Genomic DNA, 12,930 nt, shown 5'->3' with positions numbered 1-12,930 from the left:
TTGTATTGGTCACCCAGCAGATGTCAGATGCATAAAAGTATTTAATGAAATCAGATGCATCTGCTTGCACCATTTTCGGTGTCAGGAAAAAGGATTAATTTAAATTGCTCTGCAGTATTTGTTACCCAAATCTATCACTCTGTAACTGCTTAAAACACAAAGTAAAACTGACAAGAGACCACTCAAGTTTCACTGTCGATGTTAAAAAGTCTCAGACGAGCAGATGCAACAGTCTGTAATTTCAAAAATATGAAGTCCTGTGGCACCTTAAAGACTAACAAATTTATTAAATCATGAGCTTTGATGGGTAAAAATCCAAAGTTATCAAAGATAGTCACAAGCTTTCATGGGTAAGTGTACAAAAAGTCAACAGCCTTTCCTCAGCAAAACTATTAGTTTCTATAGGAATCAACCTTTGTTTAAAATGACACCAAGCTTCTAACACTTCAGGTTGCCAAGACAATATTCCCAATATGAACCAAGTGCAAACCAATGCACTCGTCTTCCTAACACTGGAGACCACTCCAGTGCCTTAGCTGCTAATCATTGCTTGGTTAGGATACAGCAGAACTGAACTGCAAATTTAAAAAAAAGACTGTGTGCAGTTTTGTTTCTGAATGATAAATAAAGAAAGCGTGGAAGGTTTTTTCCCCAGTTGTACTGTTAACTTTTAAAGAATCAGGAATATCAGGTTTGGATAAAATACAACCCCACAAGATGTCAGGTATATTTTTCAAGCTTCTGTAGTAAAGTTCTTTAGTATCTTGCCCATTTTAAAAGAGTAAGAGATAGTTAATGATTTTTTAATCTGAACTGCTCTTTTAACTCTAACTGTAAATCCAGGAAAGGGCTGCCCATCCTAATTCAGATTGCCACTGAAATTTTGATACAAAAAAACTATTTGTTTGCTACTACAGACTGAACTTTTCTTGTCCAGCACCCTCGGGACCTGACCAGTGCCAGAGAAGAGATTTTGCCAGACAATGGGAGGTCAATATTTTCTAGCACATTACTAACACTTCCACTGATTACTGGGCTCTTAGAAGACATTTAAGGGTAAATTACGGCTACCTAACAGCACAGAACACTGAAAGCCAGGACTGGTGGCTGTAAAACTTTATAGGACCACAGGAAACTTGACCTCATCCATGATAAGTGAACTCCACCATGAAGCCTCTATGAGCTCCATGCCAGTCCCAAGCCTGGATGAAGGAGGAGGGTTGATCAGATGTGTGTTGATGCACTGACCATCAAACAGCAATACTAATGAAATCTGATGCTAGTACAACTAAGTGATAAAAGATGCCAGCTCAGACATTGTCCGGACAAACAAGGTCCGTGATACCAATTGAGCGATCGGGGTTGGGTCAATAAGTTGACTACTAAAAGAAAATTAACACTAAACACATATGCTATCCATTGGAACATGGAACGTCCAAACACTGTGGGCAACTGGAAAATCAGAGCTGCTTCGGAAGGAGATGGAGAGATACCGATGCAATACATTTGGACTGGCAGAGATGTACTGGACAGCATCAGGAGAGATATGCACTTGTGAAGTCATTTGGTCAGAAAAAAAAACATGAAGCAGGAGTTGAATTTCCTCTTAGCAAAAGAGCTAGAAGAGCATTATTAGGATACAAACCAGTGAGTGCAAGAATGATGGTAGCGAGATTCGAAGCAAAACCGTTCAACATCTCAGTCATTCAGGTGTTTGCACCCACGTCAGACAGTATGGAGGAAGAGATTGGGTCATTCTATAAAGACTTGACAAAGATGGTGGAGGAAATACTGAAGAAAGATGAGTTGATCATAGGAGAAGATTGGAATGCGCAGGTTGGAACAGATAACAGTTGGGAGAGAGTTATGGGAAGGTTTGAATATGGAGAAAGAAATGAACGAGGTGAGAAACTGCTAGAGTTTGCTACAGAGCACGAGATGGCGATCTGCAACATGAGATTCCAACAAGAGGACTGTAGGAAGTGAACACGGCGATTGTATGACGGAAAGTCCAAGAACACGATAGATATGATTTTGATAAGCAGAAGGATAACATCAGTACAGCAGTGCTGAACTTTCCAAGGAGCGGATATAGACTCAGACCACAGTCTAGTGATCACAAACATCAAGAGAAAACTCAAAAGAAAATGTAAGACACAGTTGAAGAACAGAAGAGACATGGCGAGGCTATATGAGGAAGAAAAAGGGAATGCACACAGAGCAGCGCTCAAAAAAAAGATTAAGACTATCGCCACAGAGAAAGATCTAGATAAGGGAGTCGCAGGGACACCCATCCCTATAGAAGAGGCAATTGAGTAGACTGTTCCAGAAGAAGAAAAGATCAATAAGAAGTGGATTACCCAGGAGATGCTGAAGTTGGTTCAAGAGAAGAGAGTGTTGAAGATCAGAAAAGATGTTTCTGAGATGTCAGAACAGCAATATAAGGTGAAATGCAATGAGGTAAGGAAAGCAGCCAGAAAGGATAAGGAGAAATGGTAAGAGGAGCAATGTGAAGACATAGAGAGGTATTCTGTCGAATGTAAAACCAGGGAGATGTATAAAACAATTAGGAATATTAATAGGAAATGGCAACCAAAGCAGATGGCGATCAAAGATGAGAACGAAGAAGTGCTCATGAACAGGGAGAAGATTGTGCAGTGATGGATGAGATATTGCACTGATCTATACAAAGCACAATTGGACCCGAGTGTCTCAGAGAGACTGATTGAAGAACTGAGAGAGATATCTCCACTGAGCATCCAGATCAAGACGGATATTTTGAAGGAGGAAGTAGAAAAAGCAGTGAAATGACTGAAGAACAACAAGAGCCCTGGAAATTAAAAGATCACAGGAGAGATGATCAAATACAGCAGAGAAAGCATGATTCAGAAAATACACCATGTAATATAGCATGGAAAGAAGGGAAGGCACCTAAGGAATGGACAAGATCTGTGCTAGTGACAATACCCAAGAAAGGAAGTACATTGGAGTACAAGAACTACAGAACGATTGCCCTAACAAGTCATCTAGGCAAGGTGCTGATGATGATGCTGACTGAGAGATTAAGATCACAGATAGAGGAACATATAGAAGACAAGCAAGCAGGGTTCAGAAAAGATAGAAGTACCATACATCATATACTGGTACTAAGACTAATAGTGGAAAAAGCTCGACGAAAGAACAAGGACGTATACGCTTGCTTTGTCGATTGTCAAAAGGCATTTGACAGTATAGATCAGAAAGTGACTCAGGTGGTGTTGGAGTCATACAGAGTGGACAGCAGACTGATAGGGTTGTTGAAGGATATCAGTCACAATGCAGAGGCAACAGTGAGAATTGGGAGTATTTAATGAAATCAGATGCATCTGCTTTCACGAGTTGGGAAGTTGGTTTAGAACATTAAACTTCCAAGTACTAACTTGATCACAAATATTAAATGTTAGAGACAAATTCACCATTTTCCTCCGATCTAAGAGAAGCACTGCACCTAGGCAGATATCAATCTAATTCAGTGAAGGCTCTTCCACATGATGCTTGCTGTTGCAGGATTAGGGTCTACAACATAAAGTAACAATTATGTATAAGAGATGCCTATAAACATTTTTTCTAAGCCAAGGGCTGGCACTCATTGCATTCTTGGATATCTTAGACTTAGCCAATACTGCCCTCTCATTCCGCAGTAATATACAATTGGCAACTTCAAACAGGACAAAATCAAGCCAATGAGAAAACCACCTTCAGTCAGGAAAAATAGCTACTGAAATAAAGGTAGGAAAAGGCAGAAAGAAGTTGGATACCTGAGACCTCCCAAGTGAGCTGCGGTGTGAAGCACAAAGTGGAGGACAGGAACACCTAAGCAGGCAGCTCCCAGAGCTTTCCACGTGCTGAGAGAGCCTGTCGGACAAATAGCGCCCTCCCGGGCGGTCCTGTCTCCCCAACCCCCCCGGGCGAACCCCCAGTACAGAGTACGACTGAGCGAGCTACGAGACTCACCTGCCCTGCGGCTGGGGGTCCGGGCGGGGAGCCGTGGCGGCGGCAGCTCCAGGAGAGGTTGTCGCGCTGGACTGCGGCTCTTTCCTCGCCGGCGGAGAAGCGGCTTCGTGGCCCCCCTGCGGCTCCGGGGCCACCGAGGCGCTTGTCCCGCAGCCGCCGCCTCGACCCCCCGGCCTCACGTTGGGCTTCACGCTGAGCCGGGCTCGGCGGATCATGGTGCCAGCCGACTGCTCCCCGTTCCCGAGCGGGGAGAGAAAGACTCGGTGCGGCCCCTGACAGCCGGGGGTCACTCCCGCACGACCAGGGAAAGGCTAAAACTGAGAGTTCGCCGGCGCCGCCTCATCTCACTTGCCGGACACCGGGAGCGGATCCCCCACCCAGCATCGGGCCTGGCGCACCCAGACGTCATCAACGAGCGACTGGTAGCAGAAAAACCGCGTTCCTACGTGACGCAGCAGAAGGCAAGGCAGATGGAATACCTTCCCCACCCCCACCTCCAGAAATTCCGTAACCTGCCGTGGTTGCGGCCAAAGCTGGTCGGACGGAGCACCTAAAGGGACAAGTTAGTTCTGGTGTCGCGAGTCCGCGGGGGTCCTCGCAGGGCTCGGGGTATTTGTTAAATAGCAAGAGCCTGAGTTAGGTCGATGATAGATGAGAGAACCTCAGAGTTCCTTTAAAAGTCCTGTTTCTAGCCTTTGTGTTCACAGAACTGAAAAAGGCTTATAGGTCAGAAAGAAAATAGACAGTACAACCAGGAAACTACAGACCAGTCAGTTTAATTTTTATGTCAGGAAAGAAAATGAGGAATCCCTTTGTAAACATCTGGAAGATAATAACGTGATAGGCAATATGGATTTGTATACACCAAAACATGTCAAACCAACCATATTGCTTTCTTTGGTAGGTTACACAGCCTTGTGGTAAGAGAAAGTAGTAGGGATGGTATACCCAGTAACGCATTTGATACAGTCTTGTGTGATCTTATAAATAAACTAGGGAAATACAAACCTATTTGGAGCTACCATAATGTAGGTGCATAACCAGTTGGATAGCCATGCTCACTGAGTAGATATTAATGGTTTGCAGTCATGATGGAAGGGCATAACAAGTGGGGTTCCACATGAATCAGTTTTGTGACTGGCTGTACACTATCTTCATCAACAATTCAGATACCAACATAGAGAATATGTTTACCAAGTTTGTGAGTGGTATCAAGCTGGGAAGGGTTAGGAGTGCTTTGGAGGCTAGGATTATAATTCAGAATGATCTGAACCAACTGGAAAAATGGACTGAGCTAAACATGATTAACTTCAATAAGGACAAAAGCAAAGTACTCCATTTAGGAAGTGCAATCATTAGGTTTGTTTAATCTGAAAAAGAAAAGGCCAAAAGAGAACACGTAGATACATGTATCATAGAGCTAGAAGGGACCTCAGAAGGTCATTGAGTCCTGTCCCCTGCTGTCTCAGTACAGCCAAATGCCATCCTTTTTCCTGTTTTTATTTGCCCCAGATCTCTAAATGGCCCCCCCCACGATTGAATTTGCAACCCTGGGATTAGCAGGCCAATGCTCCAACCACTGAGCTATCACTCTCCCCAAGCCTCTAGTTTGCCCCAGGCTCTTGAAAGCCCCTCTTCAAAGGCAGAATTCATAGTCCCAGATTTACAAGGTCAATGCCCTAACCACTGACAATAACCCTTCCCCCACTGACAACAGCTCTCACATATGTACAGAGTTCTAAGGAGGAGGAGGGAGAATAAGTATTCTTAAACTTTGATGATAGGGTGAGAAATAATGGGCTTAAATTTCAGCAAGGGAGAATTAGGTTAGACATTAGGTTCATCAATGGAACCCTACAAAGTCAAATACCTGCTTTATGTCCCCCAAATAGCCACATCCGCAAACTCTGAAATCTTGAACGCATCTCATTTTGCACCAGAGGAGGGGAGTAGCCACTGTAAAAGCACCAAAATTTCCCTCTACAGTGCAAGTAAAATATTTGGCCACTCCCAGTTTACATTAGAGGTTTGCCATCGGACACCATTTTACCTTGAATACTGCAATATTGAGTATTTTAAGTCCTGAACTCTGTGTTTATAAGAAGAATGACAATTTTAATTTGCAGGCCTTCACGGTTAAAAGGAAAATTTTGAAAACAGGATGCAAGTGTTTCCTCAAACGCTCAGACCAGCTTTATTTGCTTTCTGGTTTGCAGGAACCTTACAATACACTGGGATCATATTTTCGTGTTCTCCTCTGCAACCAGGGAGAACAAAATCCTGGCGATGCTAAAACATAAGTTTCCACTGATTAAGTGCGGTCAATGTCTTCCGGAACGCGAAGGACGAAGTAAAAAAGCTACAGAGACATCCCGAGACTCCAGCACACTCTAGCGGTTGAACGCTGCGGTCCAACACCTCGGCTTAGAGCAAGATCTCTTTAATCTTGGGACGTTATGACGTCGCGTGTTTATGACGTCATTTAAACATTACTATATAAAGTAAGCCGGGGGGGGCGGGGCAGGAGAGGCAGAAGGTTTTGGCAGCTGTTGGTTTCTGTGCGGTTCATCTGCGCTATTGCCTCGTTATGGCGCGTAAGTACCGGCATGAGTAGCGACGCTTTGTCGGGCCGCTGAGGGGATGGAGCGGCAGTGGTTGTCCCGGCCTGGCGGTGGGCTGTGGAGCACCGTGTGTCCCCGTTTCGGTCCAGGCTCCGGTACGGACTGCTTGGTCCCGTCTCGAAGTGACCCTGTCCCACGCACCCTGGCCGCCGCGCTGAGCCCGGTAACGCCTATTCCCCGCTGTACCGTGCAGGGCCTGTTGTCATGGTGGTCCCCTCCGGCTGCTCACGCGGTTAAAGGCCGGGTGTGCGGGTTAGCAGCCTCTCGCTGGTAGCAACAAGAAGCGCCTGGGGGGTGGTGGGTTAAAGTGGGGGGCCGACCTGGAGCCCTGTGGCTGTCGCGCTGTGTATCTCGGGAACGACTCCTCCAAGGCTAAGCGCACAGGGCCTGCTCTGAGGGGCGTCCCATGCGCTGCTCCTAAAACTAGTCTCCTGAACGTGGGGCAGCGCGGGACAAAGCAGAACCTCCTCCTGGCCGAGCTTAGCAGGGCTGCATGTCCTGAGCTGCTGATTGGTAATTCCAAACAAACATCAGTGTTGGCAGGCTACAAATAAAATGCCCCTAAAGGCCTCTGAGTATCTAGTAGCACCCCATGAAAGGTCCTACTGCCAGATGGCTTCCTCACTAGTTATGCGAAAACACACGTGGTATATTAAGAGGTGCTGCAGAAACCTATATTCATCAAAGTCAGATGGGGGGTGGGGGTTACAGTGGTATTTGACTACTCAAATGGTGAAAAATTAAGACTGTCAGTGGCATTATTACAGTCTTCTCAAACTGTAGAGTAATAACTTTTTTTCTGTGAACCAACTAATCTTCAATCTTATTGAATTTGTTTGGGTGATCTTAATTTCAACTCAGTTTCTATGCATGCTACTTAAATTCACTGTAGTTGTCAAAGTTCATAGACAAACTGCAAAATGAACCACCTGAAAGGGAAGTGATAGGCTTATGCACTGGGTGAAAGAGCTCTTTGAAGCTTCTTATGAAGTGATAATGTGTGGTTGACAGCTTGAGGTCAAACAGTTATACAGCTGTCAAAACAAAAACAGTCCAGTAGCACTTTAAAGACTAACAAATTATTTTGTTAGTCTTAAGTGCTACTGGACTGCTTTTGTTTTCATAGTACATTGACTAGCATGGCTTTCTCTCTAGTTATACCTAATGCATTTTGTGCAATCTCATCTTCTTCAAATCAAAAATACTTACAAATGTGTGTGGGTAGGCTCTCCCAGCTGTACTGAAATAGTAATTGGCGCTCATTCTGCTATACTGAGCAGTGCTAGCTTTCATTGTATAGTGAACTTCCAGGCATGTACCTAGTACATATAAAACTTCAAATACGTAAGCTTTGATTATTTTGTACTTTTACTGACAAAGAAAAACCTGATCTTTCCAAGTATACTTATAGCTCAGCCTAAACTGAGTTTAGGCTTATGTTTGGCAGAACTTTTCTGTGCCATACACCTGCCTCTGAACTTCCTTGGAACGCTTCCACAAAAACCCTTTGCTTTCTAAAGAAAAAAGCATGTATTTTTTAGTTGTTCGGTTTGGGTAACTGTAGTACCTACACTACAGTGGGGGGGGGGGTGTCAACTGTAGTACCCACTTAGCTTATGGTAGTGTTATTTTGCCTTGGAAAAGTCATGAGTGACCTTAGTAATGCTTTTTACTGGTTTTTGTCTTAAGGTTACTACATTACTATCAGTATGCGATCTTAGAATGGAGGTAAGGAACGGAAATTGCAAACTATATATAAACTTGAATATTGTATAGGTGGGAACCAGCGTGAACTTGCCCGCCAAAAAAACTTGAAGAAAACGCAGGAGATCCTCAAGGGGAAAAGGAAAGAAGATAGTTTGTCTGCTTCTCAGAGAAAACAAAGGTAAAATCTAGTACACAGGATGGATGAATGGGCTCTGGTCATGAACATAGGCTGTACCTGGTTTGTGTGAATGAGGGGTGTGTGTGTGTGTGTGAGATACACATACACCTTTAGGTTATTTGGACTTGGCTTCCCTGCAGTATTTCTTGAGCTAAACATGAGGCCTGCCTACCCACCCAACACAAAGGTGGTTGTTGGTTTTGACCCCCTTTTTTAAGGTGGCACGTCAAGTGTGCAGCTGGCAAGTAACCAAAACAAAATGTTCAGATGGCACAACTAACTACTTGCTTTCATGATATCAGACTCAGTGTAGTTCCTGGTGAATAAATCTGCATACAACCTCAATCCAAACCCTGGGCACTTGGCTAATTCCTTGCTATGAACACTGCAGTCTGAAAAGCAGTGTGTCCAAATAGATTGGAGACTTGCTCAGTCATTCCAGGAAGACCCGAGCATTCTTCTGAAATGACTACAAACAAAGGATTGTCTGGGGGAAGGGGGGATTAGCAGGAAGTAGAACAGAGTTGGTGAGGTGTATTTCAGACCCTAAGTATATTTAAGGGGATAGACTGAACACCCAGGAAGGCCTCCTTGAGGGCCAAAGAGTGCCTTTTTCATTGGGGGGTGGGGGCAGGGTCTCAACTGGGTTTGGTCAAAATACTAGACTGTCTAGACTTCACCACAATTTCCAAGGGGCCATGCTGATGGCCAAATTGGAGAATATTAATAAGGCGATGAAATGAATATTCAGTGCTGTGATAGTATTCTCTGATTGGGCTGTTAGCACAGCCCAATTGAAATTTTAGCCAAGTGTAGACACAGCCTACTTCAAGTAAGTTGTGTTTTTTTTTTTGTTTTTTTTTTTTAAGAATAACTTCTTGAGTCTGTTAGGAAGAGCTTAGTGGCTTGTTTCCCTGTACTCATTCTACCACTTTAGTGCTGTCTTCGGCTAGTTTCCTTTCTAGCAGTATTCATCTTGTGTTTAAGCAGAGTGGCAGTTCTGAACTGGATCTTCAGGTATTAGTGTGCACTGTTCCTTTTGAGGCTAGCAGTTGTTAATTCCCTGTAGTGCACAAATTCTGATCCACTGAACATGTAACAAAATACTCCAATCCCTAAATACATGGGTGTCTGCCTCTGCTAGAATAGCAAGGTTGGCAGAGGCCTGGAATATACTGCTACTGCCAAAGGCTGTCTGCTTCTACTGTGGATCAGCTGCCTGAAGTCATCTGGTCTGTGCCTGCTAGCAGTGGGGAGGTGCTTCATGATCTTAAGTACCTCTGGGAAAGCACCACAAACAATCCATCTTAAAGATCCCAGCAACCAAGTCAAACACTTTAATGTGCTACCTTGTGCTGTTGACTGCACACTGACAGTGTTACCTTTTTTAAATACAAACTGCTCCAGTTGAAACTGATGCAGTAAATAGTCTTCAGATCCAGTCAAATTAAAGACACCATCTGACTTAAATGTAACAACTTGAAAGATGCTTTCCCTCTGTTCAAATCAGATACATTCACTTTTGTTAACGAAGAACACAGGAAAAGATTTTGACCTTTGGAGGTTGTGATCAAATCTAATCATGTGACTGATTATAACTTGTGGATTGGGCTTTGACTGTCTGTGTAATTTGATTTCTTTCTGCTGAATATTGGCAAACTCAAAATGATTAGTCCCTCAAATAGGGTTTCAGTATTGGATCTTGGATTCATCTCCTTGTATGCACCTTTCTGCTAAGCAGTTTCTGGCTAGAATTTGAGACTTTCTTTGGAAAGATCTGTCTAGGATAAATATTAACAGATAAATAAACAATTAGTCTTGCATTGTGGTAAAATACAGGGAAGTAGACTTGGTAGCTGGGCTGATGCTTTGATGGGCTGCCAACCTATTGTCCTGATAATTTTAAGTCTTAATGCAGCAGCACAGAAGGTCAGTATTGTGGTCTTGTTCTGTTCCTTGAACCAACAATGGAAGTAACTAGAAGATGGGTGACTCCTAATCAGTCAAGGAATACTTTCAGTGGCTTTCTTTATTTTCTAATGACATATCTGTCTTTTCCAGAGACTCTGAAATCATGCAGCAAAAGCAGAAAGCAGCTAATGAGAAGAAGTCTCTGCAGGCAGCAAAATAAACTGTGGCTACAGGAGTGACAATGTTCCAGTACAAAGTTATAGGACCTAAAAGATCAGACTTATTTGTAAAAGTAGCCTACCATTAAATTAAGGTTTCTTGCACTTGTGGACTTGCTCAATTTGCACATAGAATTTTGCTTAGTATAGGCTGAATAAACACTTACCTGGAATACCTATTTAAAAAATTGCAGGCACTCTACTTATTTGCATAGCTAAAAATAGCTTAATGGAGCAGTTGCATGACTGCACCTTTTACTAGTAATGTTGGCCTCACTGAATAGCATGTGACTGTACTTATAGTCTGTTTTACACCAGATGACCACCTTCATGATCCTGAAAACATAACAGTGGAAGTGGAACACTAAGTACGATACCTTCCTACAATGCATTCAAAGTTGTAAAAGTCTGAACTGAATCTTACTTACAATAAAATGTTGTATGAAATATGTATTCTGAGGATGCCTGCATAACTTTTTACTAAGCTTTTAAATCAAGCCATCTTAAAGTGCACATTTATCAAGAAACGAACTTTGAGGCTAGAATCTGAGTGGTTCTTTACTACAACTTCAAGTTTAGCCTCTCCTGGTTAAAATAGGAGCAGGCACTAATGTCAGTGGATGTTATGGCTTACCTCTTTGAAGTCTCAATGACTTTCCCAGGAGGGTGCTCAGAACTATAGTTTAAGCTGTGGAGTAGAGCACTTACTAAAGTGAAACTGTTACATTTACTCTTCTGTAAAAGAGTAGGGTGGGGCAAACTGACCACATGCATTATGTAGCTAATCCGTTCTGCTTATTTACATACAAAAATACTATCTGCACTAACTGGCTTAAAAGGGGCTTCTTTCTGTAGGCAAGGCAGAGTTTCATTGGCACAGTGAAATGAGCGTATGAAGTCTAATGCAGTAGTTAATGAAGAAACAGAAGTTTGACAGGCTGTGGATTCAAGCAGAAGCTATTTAGCAAAGGTGGCAGCATGTCACTTACCTTGTTAGAATCAGATTGACAAACAGCTGATTACAATGGATTACATATCGTGTTTAGGGAGTTCTGGAGGCCCAGCGGTGGATTCCAGCAGCAGTATGTGATAAGCCAATACTTAAAATATTACATGAATGCTCCACTCATGGCTCAGGTTAACATGTGTTAACGTACAAGGTGTTATCCCTCAAGTTCTCTCTTGTAGAAGAGGGGAATCACTGGTGGCACCTCCTTAAAGGTTTTCTTCAGCTACGGTCCTATATGCTCGTGAGAGGGCACAATAAGCAGTACATTGGCAATAATGTACAATTTTCAATGCCACTGGTTTCTGGACTAGTTGGCAACTGTGAGGGGTGGAAACCTCACTCACAGAGAGCTCAGACCTCTTCCTGAATTCAGGTTGGTGTTTGGGGAGGACAGCCTGTTACCTTTCCCTGAACTAGGAAGCAGACTTTGAGGCCCATTACTGAGTTATGGATTTACAACTCCAGATAAGTCCAAATTAGTGTTTTTTACATCCAAGGTTATGCTCTTGCAGTACTTGATTTATGCCTAGTTTTTTCTTTATTATGCTTCTTTGTTTGGCTAGGTTTCAGGCTAGTTCTGCTTTATTTGGGTAGACAGTAGTCCTTCCAGTTAGGGGAGGTTTGTGTTCCTACCCTCACATAACTCAAATTTCATGTAGCTGAGTGTGGGGTGGTATTCAAGTTCTGCAGCTAGGGAAGCAGCAGGAGCACCGGGAGCTCATTTTGACAGGTAGGCCCTGGGGTTGGGGGGAGTTAAGTGTGATGGTGGGTTGGGGCTGTTGGAGGGGGATGGGGCTTAAGCCTGCAGTTGAGCTAGGACTGCAGGGGCCTGTAGGGGGTAGAGGCAGAGCCAGGCATTGGGGGATTGAACTAGGGCCACCTAGAGCAGAGGGGATTGAACCAGGGCTGGGGGAGGGAGAGTGAGTTGCGATTAACTTGCATTAATTTAAGATAAGTGCCTCAAAATGGCATATTTCAAAGGATTGCTGTACAGGCAACGTTTTACTCCTGGAAAGCTCTTGCCAAGTGGAGAACAAGTCAGCAGCTCAGTATAATTGATATTTTCATAGTGTACAAGGGTGCATAGCCTTTTTAGCTGGGTGGAGTACACCTATTCTTTCCACATAAATACAAAACAATCTCCTTACATAATTTATAATGGTCTAAACTCTGCTTTGTGGTTGAGTTTTGGGCTCTGCTGCTTCTGCTATGAATGCCAATTTTGCTCAAAAGACGTTTAAGGGATAGTCAAGTATTTCTCCCTTCAATTTCCTTGAGCTCTTTTCCCTGCTT

The 12,930-nt window shown here is 43.4% G+C and overlaps 2 protein-coding genes across 4 annotated transcripts in view; one reads left to right on the top strand and one right to left on the bottom strand.

The window, feature by feature from the left end:
• BDP1 (BDP1 general transcription factor IIIB subunit) overlaps nt 1-4,400 on the bottom strand; it is a 92,502-nt gene extending 88,102 nt beyond the window's left edge. For all 3 annotated transcript variants that reach the window (XR_012645761.1, XM_074995411.1, XM_074995412.1), the window contains exon 1: nt 3,994-4,400. Coding sequence is in view for 2 of the 3 variants with exons in the window: in XM_074995411.1 (XP_074851512.1) it covers nt 3,994-4,208 (215 nt within the window). In the remaining variant the exon portion in view is untranslated. The remainder of the gene's footprint in view (nt 1-3,993) is intronic.
• Nucleotides 4,401-4,476: 76 nt separating this feature from the next.
• SERF1B (small EDRK-rich factor 1B) lies at nt 4,477-11,081 on the top strand. The gene is made up of 4 exons (XM_074994229.1): nt 4,477-4,555; nt 6,210-6,587; nt 8,391-8,499; nt 10,561-11,081. Exons 2-4 carry the CDS (start codon nt 6,581-6,583, stop codon nt 10,628-10,630), a joined length of 186 nt encoding a protein of 61 aa, XP_074850330.1. The 5' UTR covers nt 4,477-4,555; nt 6,210-6,580; the 3' UTR covers nt 10,631-11,081.
• The last annotated feature ends 1,849 nt before the right edge of the window (nt 11,082-12,930 follow it).

The sequence above is a fragment of the Carettochelys insculpta genome, chromosome 5, assembly GCF_033958435.1.
Source record: "Carettochelys insculpta isolate YL-2023 chromosome 5, ASM3395843v1, whole genome shotgun sequence".
Taxonomy (NCBI): Eukaryota; Metazoa; Chordata; order Testudines; family Carettochelyidae; genus Carettochelys; species Carettochelys insculpta.
The sequence above is the reverse complement of the archived record's forward strand: the minus strand, read 5'-3'. Positions and strand labels throughout refer to the sequence as shown.